This window comes from Alosa pseudoharengus, unplaced genomic scaffold (assembly GCF_046254945.1).
Source record: "Alosa pseudoharengus isolate Yale_2024_CS ecotype anadromous, Long Island Sound unplaced genomic scaffold, YU_APseudo_1.1 YU_APseudo_1.1_scf_12, whole genome shotgun sequence".
Classification (NCBI taxonomy): Eukaryota; Metazoa; Chordata; class Actinopteri; order Clupeiformes; family Clupeidae; genus Alosa; species Alosa pseudoharengus.
In genome coordinates this window covers 7123460-7139949 of record NW_027468587.1, presented here as the reverse complement: position 1 = coordinate 7139949, position 16490 = coordinate 7123460, and the positions used below count along the sequence as shown (strand labels likewise).

The window sequence follows — 16490 nt, the reverse complement described above, 5'->3', positions numbered from 1 at the left end:
GATTTGACTTTACCTAATAAACCACGTACACCAATGAGTTTAACTCTTAAGTCTTTGGGCGGTGGTAGTGTATTGGCTAAGGAGCATTACTAGAATGTAGTGGCTACAAAAGTCTTGATTCCCTACCACGCTTGGCTTGACCTATTAAAACATGCACAGCAAGTTTTACACTAAGATCTCTGTGTTTTGGGGCAGCCGTGGCCTACTGGTTAGCGCTTCGGACTTGGAACCGGAGGGTTGCTGGTTTGAACCCCGACCAGTAGGCACGGCTGAAGTGCCCTTGAGCAAGGCACCTAACCTCTCACTGCTCCCTGAGCGCCTGTTGTTGCAGGCAGCTCACTGCACCAGGATTAGTGTGTCCTTCGCCTCACTGTGTGCTGAGTGTGTTTCACTAATTCATGGATTGGGATAAATGCCAATGGGACCAAATGGGACCAAATTTCCCTCACGGGATCAAAAGAGTATATATACTTATACTTATACTTAACTGTCTGTCCCCCTTTTGTTTCAAGCTCATCTGGGCCATTGGATACACACATCACACACCATTTCCCAGCCTCTGGGCATCGAGCGGGCAGGGCCATGGGCTGGATGTGATGCAGGGGGGTGAAATGTGCTGGTTGTGCCAGCCTCACCTGTGCCAGGTAATTTAAGGGACTTAGGCTAGGGCTACAGGGGGGCAGGCACAGGCCACTAGTGCTCTAAAGTCATGGGCCAGCAGTTTGGGGCTTATAGACATTTGGCGTGCAGTCAATCCCACCTGCAAGGACTTTTCTTTCTTCTCAGGTAGACATAAGTCTTTCTCTAGAATTGATTTTCTTTTTGCATCTCCTCAATTATTTCAATCCATTGAGAAGGCAATGCTACTTCCAATAGCATTGTCTGACCATAAAGGTGTTCTTTGCTCCACCACCCTCTGCAGACTGTCTCAACGTGCTGTTAGATGGCGTTTCAATACTTCCCTGTTGAGAAATGAATCTTATATTGCTCAGTTCATTTCAGAATTCCAGATTTTTGCAGAACTTAATGTTGGCTCTGTAACAGACCCCAGGATACTGTGGGATGCTATAAAAGGTTTTATTAGGAGCAATGCTATTCTATTTTGTTCCAATAAGCGCAAAGCTAGGTCACTTCGACTTCATAATCTTGAAGCTGAACACCAGGTTAGACTCTCTGTTGCAGACAAATTTCACTGAACAAATAGCTTTGAAATGATCATTAGTCAAGAAAGAAATAGCCAACGTTATGAAACAGGAATCTGAATTTTTAATCCATAGGACGAGACAGCGTTATTATTTCCAATGCGCTAGGCCTAGTCACTTACTAGCTATGAGAATCAGGTCTAGTGATCATTTTGCAGATATACCTGCCATTAAATCTAAGGATGGTATTATTAGAACGGATCCCGTGGAGATAAATAAAACATTTCAGGCCTTTTATTCAGATTTATATACATCAGAGGTTTCTTTGGACAAAACCTATTGTGACAATTGGTTAAATCAGCTGGACTTGCCTCATTTAACAATAGAGGAATCAGCTGACTTAGACAAAGCTATTACTATAAAAGAGCTAAGTGCAGCAGTACACAGTATGCAAAGGGCTAAATCACCAGGCTTTGATGGGATACCCCCTGAGCTTTATACAACATTCTGGGAACAGATTGGTCCCTTCCTCCTCGACATGATCAACTTCTCTATTGAGAAGGGCGAGTTTTCAAGGGATGTGAACACAGCTTTGATATCTTTACTCTTGAAAAGACATAAAGATCCATCTGAGTGCTCTAACTACAGACCTCTGAGCCTGTTAAACTCAGACTTGAAAATCTTTGCAAAGCTCCTAGCCCGCCGCCTGGAGTCCTATATGCCAAAATTAGTCAAACCTGACCAAAAAGGATTTATGAAAACGTGAATGGCTGCAGATAATGTCAGACGCCTTCTGCACATTATTGATGCTGCAGAGGTGAGCATGATACCAAGGTCACTGCTTTCACTGGACACAATGAAAGCTTTCGACAGGCTAGAGTGGCCATTCTTGTGGTCAGTCTTGGAGGTGATGGGCTTTAGTAATACTTTCATTGGAATGATTAAAATTATGTATTCTAATCCAACAGCTCGAGTCTTAACCGGACGCACCTTTTTCTCTTTATTTCCAGTGTCTAGATCTTCACGTCAAGGCTGCCCCCTGAGTCCTGCGTTATTTGTCCTCTCCCTAGAGCCCCTGGCTCAAGCCATCCGTCAGTCTAGTATGGTGTCGCCAATATGTATTCGTAACACACAGCATCTCCTCTCACTGTTGCCATTGGAAACTGTACCTCAACACCAACGTCCTTGACCCGTGGTGTTCACCAGGGGTCGATCTTAGGGCCACTATTATTCAACCTCTATATGCTCCCACTTGGACAAATCATCCAAAATAACTTGACTTCATATCATAGCTATGCAGATGACACACAAATGTACTTAGCTCTGTCACCAAACGACTATGGTCCTCTTGAATCTATGTGTCAGTGTATAGAACAAATCAACACCTGGATGTCTCAAAATGTTCTTCAGCTGAACAAAGAAAAAACTGAAGTAATTATATTTGGTAAAAAGGAGGAAAGACTTAGGGTTGCCAGTCTCCTTGACACAAAAGGGTTGAAGGCAAAGGATACAGTTAAAAATCTTGGTGTATTAATTGACAGTGATCTAAATTTCAACAGCCACATGAAAGCGACAACTAAATCAGCTTTTTACCACCTCAAAAATATTGCCAGACTCAGAGGGCTGATGTCAAAATATGACTTAGAAAAACTCATTCATGCATTTATCTCCAGCAGGGTTGATTACTGCAATGGACTGTTCACAGGCCTTCCTAAAAAGACTATTAAACAGCTTCAGATGATACAAAATGCAGCAGCTAGGATTCTAACAAAAACTAAAAGAACTGACCACATTACTCCAATTCTTAAGTCCTTGCACTGGCTTCCAGTAAGTCACAGAATTGACTTTAAAGCTCTATTGCTTGTTTATAAATCAGTAAATGGAGCAGGACCTAAATACCTGTCAGACATGCTTCAGCAGTACACACCTTCGCGTCCTCTCAGGTCCCAGGTGAAAAACCTGCTAGTAAAACCTACTGTTAGAACTAAACATGGTGAAGCAGCTTTTAGCTGCTATGCGGCTCAGCTGTGGAATCAACTTTCGGATGACATTAAAAAGGCCCCAAATGTAGCCAATTTTAAATCTAGACTTAAGACCAAACTGTTCGCAGATGCTTTCTGCTAACTGTGCCGAGTTACAAATTCTGAATCTGCCTTGATAATTATTCTACTTTATCTTTTATTACTTTTTTTTTTACTACTTTTGCCTTTGTTTTTTGCTTACTAATTATCCTTTATTTTTAAATTATTTTACCTTGTGTTTTATGTTTTCTTTTTATTATGATCTTTACCTTTTAACTATTCTTTGACTATATTGCCTTTCTATGCTTTTTATTTGTTATTATTGTTTGGTTTTGTTTATGTAAAGCACATTGAATGACCTCTGTGTATGAAATGCGCTATATAAATAAACTTGACTTGACTTGACTTGACTGTTTGCAGATGATGTTATGGTATTTTTAGAAAATCCTTCTCAGTCTATTCCTCACCTTTTGTCCATCTGTGAAGAGTATGGTAGCTTGTCAGGTTTTAGAATTAACTGGTCAAAATCTGCCCTACTGCATTTGACTGACTCCGCTAGCAATTTAAGCATCAATGTTAACACCCCCATTGTTAAACAATTTAAATATCTAGGTATTGAAGTTTCCCCCTCCTTAAATAAGATTGTTAAACATAATTATTCAGTTGCTCAGTGCAATGTTTTGAAAGATATGGAAAAATGGATGTCTCTCCCCATGTCTATTCAAGCTCGTATTTCTGTGGTTAAAATGAATGTTTTACCCAGGATTCATTTTGTGAGCTCCATGCTACCTCTTTCTCCTCCGTATGGTTATTGGCATAAACTGCAATCAGCAATATCTACGTACATTTATTTGGAAAGGCAAAAGGCCGCGAATTAAGATGTCTACTTTACAGAGGAGGAAGGAAGATGGTGGCCTTTCAGTTCCCAACTTAAAATTTTATTTTTAGTCCTTTGTGTTAAGACCTCTCCTTTTCTGGTTTGATCCAAACGCCTCTGTTTCCTGGCGTACTTTAGAAAGTGCTATGACAGCACCTTGGTCTTTACATGATGTTCTCTTTGCCAACATTTCTGCTAAACAATGTCAGCTACGGTTTGGCCCCATTATTGGTCGAAACATATCGCCATATTTCATGTAACTGGCACACACTTTCTCCATTATTTAATAATAAAGCACTTTTGATTGGTGGTAGACCTATAGCGGCTCCACAGTGGGAACAGAGGGGGGTGCTTTATCTAAAAGACATATTTACTGAGGCTGGCTTGTTACCGTTCTCTGATTTGCAAAACACATTCAGTCTGCCACGTTCCTCTTTTTTCTTCTACCTTCAATTAAGATCAGCACTTAAAGCATATGGTGTTCCCTGGCAAGGACCTCTGCCCACCCATCCAATCAGACAATTAAGATCAGCACTTAAAGCATATGGTGTTCCCTGGCAAGGACCTCTGCCCACCCATCCAATCAGACAATTAAGATCAGCACTTAAAGCATATGGTGTTCCCTGGCAAGGACCTCTGCCCACCCATCCAATCAGACAATTAAGATCAGCACTTAAAGCATATGGTGTTCCCTGGCAAGAATCTCTGCCCACCCATCCAATCAGGCAATTATTTTCTGTACAGTCAAAAACCAAGGGTATGGTGTCTAGGCTTTATCAGTTTCTGGTGATACCTCACCGCTTTGGCCTCCCTGTAGAGAGGATTTGGGAACGTGATTGCCCAGGTCTGGTTGACGAAATTGATTGGCATGACGTATGGTCTAACATCACAGAAGTCTCACGCAATCCAGACCACCAGCAGATCCATTACAATTTCGTTTATAGGACTTACCTTACCCCTGTGAAAATGCATCACATGAAAATAATCAATAATCCTTTATGTACTTTCTGCCCACTAAAAGCTCAAGGTACATATCTCCATATGATCTGGGATTGCTCTCCTGTCCATCAGTTTTGGAACACCATTGCATCCAATCTATCTACCTTGATTAATTACACTGTACCTGTTACTATTAGTGTTTTGATTCTGAATGACCTGTCAGCCTTGAATGCTGAAGCGTGCTGTATATGCTCGACTTACAGCTGCTAAGAAAATGGTTGCAACTCGCTGGAAACCACCTCATGATCTGTCTGTACAGACATGGACTCTACTTTTCTTGGATGTCGTCTATATGGAGCTCTCTACAGCGCGAATCAATGGAGCGTCAGAGAAGACACAAGACACTTGGCAAAATATTGCAGAATCTTTAAAACGGCTGCTGTAGGCCTATGCTAATCCTTTCTGCTTTGGTTTGTGCATATCTGATCTGTGTAATATTTGTCCCTCTATAAGTGTATAAGTGTTTTTTCTTTTCTTTTTTGTTTTGTCTGTGTGTTTGTGCTTGTCCATCGTTGTGTGGTTGTTTATGTTTTTGATATTGTGGTGTTGTCTCCCTCATTCCTGCTTTCTTCTCTGTGTTTTTTGTCCTGGGACTCGTTCCTATGTCTTGGGCATATTGTGTGTAATTAGAAATTATAATATGACAGTATGATGGTGTTTTTAATAACCCTGTGTAACATTACCTAATAAAAAACATTTGATCACAAAAAAAAAAGCATGATGTATTGCGACATACAGTAAGATGCAAGTCAAATTTGTAGTTTCTTATGTCTTATTCCATCAAACTACAGATCCGCTACCCGATCTGGCAAACTTGCATAGTGCGGTTATAGCCGATAGAGGGCCGCGAAGCGAATGCAGAAGTGCCGTTCACCCTGTTACGAGTTGATGAACCACTGAAACAATTTTGGAAACATTATTTTAAGGTACAAAAAACACTTTGGTGTTGCTTTAAGTATCAAGGCCAGTGATAGCCTGTATGGGGTCGGGTTTGTCCATCTGGGCTCAGGTACCATCTGCTCAGTGTCAGACTGTCTATTCAGGTCCTCTATGTGCGCCAACGTTTAACTGTGCTGATAGAGTCTAAATGGACAGTGAGTGACCTTTATTTTGCTTGGGTTGAGTCTTTGCAGCTTTGAGTCTTCGCACCTTTGAAAAAAAGATGCCACCAAAAGATTTAACTTATAATCTCTGAAGGAGGGGTAGTTAACTTCATGAATAGCTCACAAGTATTGTGTATATATTCTTTTCCTGTTATAATACAACTGTGAGAGCAATAATATAATTGTGTTGAGCATCTGTTCATGGATTTGATAGTGGAACTGATGTTTGTATTTGTGCCATTTTCATTCAGTCTTCCAACACTGTCTCTGTAGAGTGGCTGAGTTTAGCGGTTGGGATATGGTTCCACTGTGTCTTCTTTTTTTTCTGTGACAGTATTAACTGTTGCTGCAGAAAAGTCATCATTAACATTTGTCATAACTGAGTCGGACAGCTGACTCGAGACACTTGGACGTGTCTGCTCAAAGAGAGCAGCTGTGTAATAATTTAGGACCCCCCCTTACAGTCATACTGTAGATCTGTTCTGAATGGAGTGGGTACAAAGTGGGAACAAACACAACTGATCAGATAAGGCAGCGGAGTCATTTTACAGTTGGATAGATATTTCCACTGTTTGGGATACAGTAACTCTTGCTGGGCTCTTGTACACACTGTCCGTTGGACCCTGTACTCACTAAAAGAATCAGGTTGTGCATTGTGTTCCTTTTCATAACTGCTTTCTGGATATCTGGGCTCAAATTGTAACCCCCTGATGTAATAAGACATCCAGTCAAAACCTGTACAAATGGTCAACGAGAGTTTGCCTCATCGGGATAACCTTTAACCAAGATTCTTGGTTTTAAGTAGTAACAAACAAAATATGGAAGAGCTGGTAGTTCTCATCAGGTAGCATTCATAAAAGTTAATTTTGTGAGAGTCGAGGGTATTGTCACTTCTTGCTTGATCCAACCATGCTTCAAGTGAAAAGTCAAGTTTATGGGAGCAAATGTTCAGAAGATCTAGCTTTACAGTTTGTGGCGGAGAATGTAACGGATTCTTGTTGATGTGCAACATACTTTAAATTAGAAGCAGTTTCCACTTTATACTTTCCTCTCTGAAAATGAAAATCAGTTTCCATCTATTACTTATCAACACTATAAATAAAGAACATTATAGGGGCATGTCAGCCTAGCTATCAGCACCATCTCCACTGTCAGCCTAGCTGTCCCCCATCTCTACATCTCTCATGTCGACCCTGAACACATCTTACAGTACAATACGATCCATGGCCTGTGCCCTGCTGTTGCTATCAGCAGTGCACGCTGAACATTCTGTGCTCCGTTGCCAGGGGAGACGGAGGAAAGACAGCTGCTGACGACGTTAAATGGTCATGTGCAAATGGGGAGGGGGACAGGGTAAGGCACGGGGCAGGGGTCAGACAGAGGGGAGGCATGATCTGGGAAAGGGACCACAGTCCATCCCTTAACTCACCACTGATTAAATCTTTTCATGATTGTTAGTGCAGTTATTGCTTTCTGTCAATCTCTGAAACTCTGAAAGGTGCAATTGACAATATTACCTTTACAGTGAAACCAGCAAAACAATCATATGCTTATAGACACTTTATGTTTAGGAGTATATTAAGTAACAAATAAATGGTAATAAATCCAACTTGAGTGCAATAAACTCTATTCACCTCCATTTTAATCAGACCTTGATGTGGAAAAGCATTCTAATGTTCCGTCTTACCCAACCAGGACTCTAATGTTAGGTGTTGAAAATGTGTTATTTTTGCATTTCCTGGGTGTGTCCCATAGTACTGCAAAGTCCCAAAGTACTGCAGTTGCAAAAGATTTTGCCGTGGGTATAATCAGCAAGAGTGGACCGAATGGCCCACACCCTGCTATCACCATTTATATTTTGGATTATGCGGATTTACAAGTAAACAATTGAAAAACTAAGTTTAAAAACGTTCACTTGTGCTGTTTCATAAAAAGTATTTTCATATATGTCCCTCAATTATTTTCTCATTCTTCAAATGAGACATCAAAGCACCAGGCCATTCTATTCACCTTGCAGTAGCCTATATGTATAGGTGTGCCAGCGCACAGACAGCATGTTAGAGGTACGTCCGATTCAGCTTGCCATTATTCCGGTTGATTATTACCCAAAGAAAAGTGAAACTTAATGAGATCTCACCTATTTCTCCTAAACCCCTGTAGGAGACATTAGGAGCTATATGGATAGATTGAGGAGAAAAATAGAGTATCCTGAGATGTTAAATTTAACTTGAATTGTTCTTGGGCTGAGACAAGAGAAGGGCTATTTTTCAGTTTGCTGTTCATTTGTCAAAGAAGGGTTTGGAAGTATCAGGAGATCTCAACAAAAGTATATGTTTACTTCTTGTGAGACAGGAAAGACATTTTTGTGATACATTTTGGTTTGGGTAGGAATGATTATTAAGAGGGTCTCTTCCTTTGGGATTTAATTTAGGACTTGGATAAGGGGAAAAACCAGTCTATTAGAAACCACATTACATTGACCTATTTCATCAGAGTTTTTCTCCATTTTCAATCAATACAAACTGAAAATGCTTGTGATTTATTAAGACCGCTTCTCATGTAATCAGCCAATTAATGTACTGACACAAACACATCTTTTCATCTCATGGTGTGTTTTGCATTGTTACATCTTGTTGCGCCCCCTTCAGGCCTTTCTATATCAGTGCATATAGACAGGTTGGTCCAAGTTACTATTGACTCAGTGCAGCCGGGACAGGGCGTGGGTCTGTAATAGAGGGAGAGCAGATAGCTAACAAACGTTCAGAAAAAGTCCTGTTGACAAATTTGAGGAAAAGTCAGTAAAGGGGCTATTGCACACAATTTGAGGGTGCTGAATTCAAATATTTTGTTTACCAAGCTCAATTTTTAGTTTTAAGCTTGCTATGCAGGTTTTGAGTATAGTTAGCATAATTTGAGTATAGTTAGCATAATTCACATACTTTTTGGTTTTGCCATCAGATATCGTAGGAATTGCAAAAAATAAGGCATTAATATACTCTTTATGTATCAGATATGTTGTAGGACAGGACAGGAATTACCCCAATGACCCTCAAGTAGCAAATGAAAATAAAATTAAATTAAAATATAAATGAAATAATAGCTAAAATTCAGTATGACGTTTAGAAGCAAAATAGATTCCTTGATAATAAATTGATAGAATAGTAGGTGACTGCTCATTTTTCTGTAGAAAGTATTTTGTCACTAACTATTATGAAGAGTTGTCAGTCTTTACAGAGGATTTACACTGTATTTTTTTTACTGTAAAGGCGACTGTGCTTGCCTAGTTAAAACATCACTGGTGCTCTTTCCTATCATTCAAATCCCAGCCATGCAAAAAAATGGAAGAGTGTGCATGTTTGAGGGTTGCTGAAGAGTGCTATGGAGATTGCATTATTTGCAAATAAAAATAAAATTTAGACAAGATATCCTTTTTAGTGCAACAAAAAGAAACATTCTCCAGTGCATCATTACTGCATATGATGCTGAAAGGGAAGTAGACCTAGAACAAATCCTCAGCTATGAACTGATTAATGTCCCTGTACTGTAGCTATTGCAGATAGCTATGGTTATTTGTGAAGTAGAAATAAGTCATCCTCACTCAAGTGCTGTCTAGCAATGTGGAATGTCCAGTAGTGATCACTACAAATACTGCTCATTCAACACTGGTAATAGATGCTCAAGATCTAGTTATGTCTTTAGGGCACCCATCTGACTGCAGCACATTAAAGAAGTATGCAGGAAAGTTTGTAAGAAACTTTTGTATTGTTATTTGGTATTTGTTATGTGGTAGCAAATGATGTTGACTATCAAAGAAATAGACCTAATATAGGAATGCACACAGATATTGCAACAGATACGCTCAGGCCAATCCAAACTTTTCTCATCTGTTGTTCCTCGTTGGTGGAACACACTGCCAGTTCCTACAAGGGCAGGGTCATCCCTCTCCATTTTCAAAAAAACTCCTGAAGACCCAGCTCTTTAGAGAACATATCCTCTCATAGCACCACTTACAACAAGTCTTGCTGATCCTAGCACTTACCATCCGCCTTGAACTGACACTCAACTGTTTAAAAACAGCACTCACTGATGCACTTATTCTTACTGTACTCTACCGTTTTTAAATTGTCCTAAAATTGTTGAGAGAATTGCTTTAAAACTGTTACCATGTTGTTAGTCGCTTTGGTTAAAAATGTGTCAGCCAAATGTAATGTAATGTAATGTAATAATGGTGTAGGCATATCTGATTAAGACCCAAAGAGTGGTTGAAACATACTTATTAAATTACACTGGGAGAAAAGAAGACTATCTTCACTTTTTTCCCTTTGCAACTGTCAAAGAAATCCCATAAACACAGGAAGGCCTAGGGTAGCCTACATCAGATGGCCTAAAGATTAGGCTCTTCTGCATAGCATTAAGTGATTTGCATGCAGTAATTTGAACACTGACCTTGATCTAGCCTACTTTGGCTATTTAAAGGTAATTTATTGCCAAAACATCACACAAAATGAGCTATAACAAACAATAAAGGACTTAATCACACACAAACTTCTATTTTACTGACTACAAAAATAATAATTATGTAGGAAGTTTAGAAGTTTGAAACCCAGAAAACCAAAAGTGCACCAAATTCAACACAAATGACTCAATACACTTGGAGGAGGCCTGCGTCCTTTCTTTTCCAGATATTTTAGGATTTGGATATCGCTTCAGTATCGAGTATCAAGATATTTATGGCAGGTATTGTATCGAAGTCATAATTTTGGTATCGTGATAACACTATGCCAGAGCCACTCTGTTTTCTAGATGTCGAGGATCGGAGGCTCTACCACCAACAAGTGATGCTGCTCAATGGCATATTAGAAGAGCACATTATCAAGCTCTAGTATGGAGGCAAGCACACATACCTAATCCAGTGTTACTAGAAGTAAAATGTTTTTTACTTGACGGTTGTTGCTGACAATAGATGCAGTTCTGCATTAGGCTTATTGCCGCTATCTAAGTTCATATGTACTGTAGGATATATTCTGAGTTGAAGGTTATCTGTGCAATTTGTTATTGTGATGAAATGCATTAAACACCACGAGTGATTCACTATGTTATCAATAAAAATATGGTTGTGTTTTGATTAGAATTTCCGAGTTTATTACATGTTAACTGTAATCATGTTCCCATTAAATACGTTAATAAACTATAGTATGGCTTATTTAATGCTCAAACATGTATTTAGAGAACACTTTTATTTGGTTTTAGTGATTACTTTTGAAATCAACACAATTTAGGGAAAAATAAGCAAAAATAATCGCTATTTTATGTTAAAATGCTGATTATGCAGCTTAGAACTCAGAATTGAGCTTGGTAAACAAAATATTCAGAATCAGCACCCTCAAATTAGGTAAGAAGGGTAAGAAGGATGGTTTACCAACTTTTCCTCAAATTTGCCGTCAGAAGTTCTCTTCTGTGAAGCTGCTCTCCCTCTATAAGGGACCCTCCTCTCTTTGGTAGTATAGCCAAATATCTCTCTGGCACACAGTTATATAGATTTTTCTCTTGGACTGGCACTTTGCTCTCTCTCTCTCTCTCTCTTCTCTACATCCACATACACATATAAACACATTCATTCAGTGACATTTAAGTAGATATTGTTGCTCTTTTTCAGGAAAATGACCAGATGTGAACTGAACACCTGGCCTGAAGACGACTTGGTCTGTAACATCATTTAGATAACTACAAACAGGATCATAGACTTGCAGAGATCCAGGTGAGACCATCTTCACTTGAGGACATACTCTGGTTATTTAGAGTGCTTGAGCTGGGTTGTGCACTTCCATCAGAACTAATAATAACAGATACAAATAGTAACATTATTATTATTAATAGTATTATTATTATTGTTATTATTATTATTATATTTTCTTTTACATTTTATAGGTATGACAGTATGTGTTTATATTCATGTTTATGGTTCTTAGCAGACACTTTTGTCCAAAGCGACTTACACTAAAATCAATAAACATCACAAAATGAACAAAAAAAATATATATATATACATATATACAAAATAAAATAAAATATTATGATAAAATTATAAAATGAAAAAAAAAATCAATTGTTGGTAAGAGACTAAATCAAATCGAACAGAATATTAACAATAGCCATGTGCAATACCATAATGCTATACGAATGAATTAGTTAGATACAAGGTCAACAGCAGTCAACCATATTGAAGTCAACCTTATGAAGTTCAGCTCTTTAAATGACTAGGAGCACTAAGTACAGTTGGTTGTACAGTTGGTTGTTTGCATGGTAGTTCAACCACCAGAGCACTGTTCAATGACAAGTAGGTACAGGAAAAAAAATTTGATCGGAAAATTTTCATCATTTATGCAGAGTAGCGTTCTGACCATCTGTTGGCAAGTGACCATTTAGGCAAGTGAATTTAAGTCGGCTGTTAGTGGTCTATTAGCACTATTATATTGTGCCTCTTTATTATTGTTTTCCCATTTTATATACATACATTGCTAAATGTAGATTTAGGAGGTTCCATGATTGTCTTTTGTAAATTTGAGTCAACATGTGGATATACAGTATATCTCCATAATCTTGGATAGTCTTTGTCCAGATGTAGATTTTTAGGGCATGTCTATTGTCCATAAGACTGAATATTTGACCTCTTTGTTCAGATCTGCCCTGAGATTTTCAATATGTCATGTAAAGAGTTATTGGCTCCATAGAACTTTATGACAAAGTTGAGTTATGTCCATGTCTTGGCTGAATAGCAAAACTAGTTACTGTGTGTGTGTGTGTGTGTGTGCATGCATGTGCACGGAAAATATCCTTCAGAACAAATACTTTAACTTAACTTAACATGAGAACAGAAACATGGAACCTAACTGGTTCGGCAGATAAGGGGTTAATCTGAGCAAACTGTTCGGCAGATGAGGGGTTAATCTTAGCTAACTGTTCGGCCGATGAGGGGTTAATCTGAGCAAACTGCATAATATTCTTATTAGACCACCATTCTTAATATCCTGAAACCAATGCCTGATTTTGAGATTATTTAGAGAGAATAATTAATAATTCAATCATATTCCTTTTCAATAAATAAATATATGTGAACATTTCAGCCTTGTTTTCCTTTTTTTGCAGTGGCCTCGAAACAGGTTGGTCCGTACCATCAAGACATGCCATATAAATGACTTGAGGTAATTGTGCTAATGTGGAAACACTCATTGAATCAATCAAATATTAGTTACACTTGTATAAAAAGCTGGTGTGGGTCCGGGTTGACAGAACCAAGTGAGACAAGATGGGCTTTTTTTTTTAATAACAAACACGTTTTTTTATTGCAAGTTGTGAGTGGACAGTTCACGTGAAGAAGTGGCCAATCGTCTCTATAGACCGGCTCACCACAGGGTGGCGCTGTGGATTTACTTCAAGTCAGTGTCAGTGAGTCCTGTGTGGAGTAATGTTTTGTTGTGAGTTTGAAGTCGATTACGTTGAAGTTGAAATCTTATCAATAGTTTGTTGAAAGTTTGCCGTCGCAGTGAGAGTTTGTTGAGTTTGTCGAAAATGGGTGTGCCGAAAGAAAGGCCTCAAGTAGGGTTCTGGACGTCAAGAGCCAATCCAAGCTAACAAGCCAGCTAGCAGCATCAGAGGTCAGGTCTCATGAAACAGGAGTGGGCCATGGGTGTTGAGGGTCTGAAGGTCTGGGATATTTACTGGGACCCGAACATGTGGTACAGCTGGTCCTGCATGATACCGGCATAGGTCTTCACGGCAGCGGTGGTCTCCCCAAACAAGTTCCTGTGAAAGGGTGAAGTCAGTTATGAGTCAGTGTGCTGGATTTATATAAAATAAAAAATAAAATACAAAAGAAATCTCTCAACCTCTTGGTGAAAATGTGGATTTGTTGATGTGAAGCCATAGGAGCCTAAGATTTGTATTGGTGATTTGGGCTTGGTGTTGCGAATTTGGTGTTATGTATTGTCTATATGTACACCTATGTGAGCAACGTGTTTTAGCTAAAAATATTTATTTTCCTTTTTCTCAAAATAAATTTGCTTCCCTTCAGGGTTGGATTTTTCCTTATTTTTTTAAATTGTGAGATTACAATAAATGACCAACAGATTTTTTTTATATACAGGGTTTTAGTCAACTTTAGCAGAGGTGCCAATAATTCTGGAGGGTACTGTAAATAGTCATATGTGTTCAGCATCTGAGTTGGTTCCATTTGGACTTACTTGGCTTTTTCCTCCAGCTTCATCCCCTTGATGCTGTCCAGGTATCCAGAGGCGCTGGTGATGCCCTTGTCATAGTAGGACTTTAGGGTGACCAGCACTGTTGCCACAGTGCCCTCCTCCTCCTCAGTCTGCCTAGGCATGCGGAAGCTCTCCGCACCTGTAGGGGGCAGTATCAGACAGGAGGTCAGCAGGAATGCAGACTAAGTCTTTTTTCCCTTTGAATATTGTAGCTGACTTTCTTTTTGACAATTTGTTGAATGGATTTGCAGGCCTCCTCTCAAAATTTGGCAACATGTCGGGGCCGTAACACAGTGGTAGTGTTGGTGTCCCATAGACCTCTGAAGTTCGCCTACAAAAAAGAACCAAAACGGCCATCTTTGCCCATATAAGGAGATCCAGTTTCATTCCTGCGAGACTTTAACAGGTGCTATAATTCAAAATCCCCATAGGACAAAAGATGGCTGCTTTTTTGTAGGCGAACTTCAGAGGTCTATAGGGGCTTAGTGCGAGGTCAACGACCTGAGGTCATTTCCCAAACCCACTCACAATCTCTCATTTCCTCTTATCTGCCCTATTAAATAAAGGCTAAAACACTCCAACATTTTAATACTTTAATTAAAATAGTATTAAAAAATACTACAAATTATTTATCTCCTGTCTATTCAAACGCCGTCTCTGGACCCTGATATTACTTATCAAATAAGTCTATCATGATACATATCGTTATATACACGCATGAAATTAGGGTCCACTGATTATTAATTCAATTCCATCGTGTACTCGAAAGTAAATAGTTGAAAGTAAATAGTAGGCGAAAGTATTGAAGTGAGATGTGAGAGAGGTGTTATGTCGTGGTGATTTTGGGATGGGATGGACATCTTGACCTACCGACGGCGAGAAGTGCAATGAGCACAGCAAAAAGCAAGACGTTCCTCATGATGAGATGACTGCACAATCTGTGGAACAAGAGATTTGACTCAATGAGACGATAGTGAGAGCGAGCAAGAGCGTCCAGAAGATGGCAGCATTTCCTCACACTGTTGGTTCTCCAGTGAGGAAGATTTATCCAAACATTGTGGGAAGAATTAAGTCAGAGTGTATAGATATTCTCTCATACTGACGGATGCATAAGAGCACAACTCAAACAAGTAACACTGTTCCCCCTGGACTGTGCAGATTAAATCATGTGTAATCATATGTATATAGATATGCCCTTCTTAGACACTACACCTTCACTGCTCTGTAATCCTGTTTTTGAAATAACACTGTTACTTGATTGAATCACTGACTGAAAATATAAATGACCCTAAGATGGAAAGGTTCAGTGTGCCTATCTCATCTGCAGGTACAGATACAAATCACTGAGAAATTACCCAAGAGCATCTTTAAAAATCTTTTGTTTTTCTTTTTTTCTAAAGATCTTTTGTGTAATTGTGTTTTTGGATCTAATAAAGACATAAAGCAGAGAAGCATTAAACTGTCAGTACTTACGGTCTCTCCTTCGCAGTTTAATGCGTCTGGTAGATTGAGCGGTGGCTATCACTGGCCTACCTGATATATATACAAACACAAGGTGTTGACTCGTCAGCTCTGATGTCAAAGTGCAGTCCACAGTGATAATGGCTCAGAGAAGAAAAGTGAGCCAGTTGTTTATGTGTGAGTGACTCAATGGGTGGAAAAAAACAGCTTTGAAAAAAATATTATCTGGGCTTTGGTTATTTTTCTTTCTGTTCTTTGTTTGTTGATCATGTGTGTTTGTTCTCTTTGACTGGAGTCCACATTTGGATTTGTTGAGTTCGATAGGTGTGTCACGCCTTTGGCCATACTTCAATAACTTCTACTCATTAGTCTACCCCTGCTCCAAAACAGATAAGCATCCACCCAGCGTTGCGCAATGTGGACTGAACAGTGGACCTTAGGACGTTTCCTAAGGCCGTCCTAAGTCTATTGCACCTCAGACACGTCACCGTAGCAACCACAGGATATCTGACTGTCTGTCTGTAGGCAAGGTAGACCACAGGCCATCCATATATTTCACTGAGATAAGGGATCCAGTCTGATGATTTATGCCCTGTTCTTTCAAAGTGCAATTCATTTAATGGCATTCA

At 39.2% G+C, this 16490-nt stretch overlaps 1 protein-coding gene across 1 annotated transcript; it reads right to left on the bottom strand.

Annotated features, from left to right (window-relative positions):
* Positions 1-13471: 13471 nt before the first annotated feature.
* Positions 13472-16135, bottom strand: LOC143118822 (apolipoprotein C-II-like). Its single transcript, XM_076279939.1, has 4 exons — positions 15874-16135; positions 15271-15338; positions 14383-14539; positions 13472-13945 (listed from the first exon to the last, which is right to left on the bottom strand). The coding sequence occupies exons 2-4, from the start codon at positions 15317-15319 to the stop codon at positions 13858-13860; spliced, it is 294 nt and encodes a 97-aa protein (XP_076136054.1). The 5' UTR covers positions 15320-15338; positions 15874-16135; the 3' UTR covers positions 13472-13857.
* Between the last annotated feature and the right edge of the window lie 355 nt (positions 16136-16490).

Coding starts and splice junctions, on each gene's coding strand:
- LOC143118822 (XM_076279939.1), bottom strand. CDS start 15,319: ATGAGGAACGTCTTGCTTTTTGCTGTGCTCATTGCACTTCTCGCCGTC. Junction 14,540..15,270: donor CATTGCACTTCTCGCCGTCG/GTAGGTCAAGAT, acceptor TGCCCCCTACAG/GTGCGGAGAGCTTCCGCATG. Junction 13,946..14,382: donor AAGCTGGAGGAAAAAGCCAA/GTAAGTCCAAAT, acceptor ACCCTTTCACAG/GAACTTGTTTGGGGAGACCA.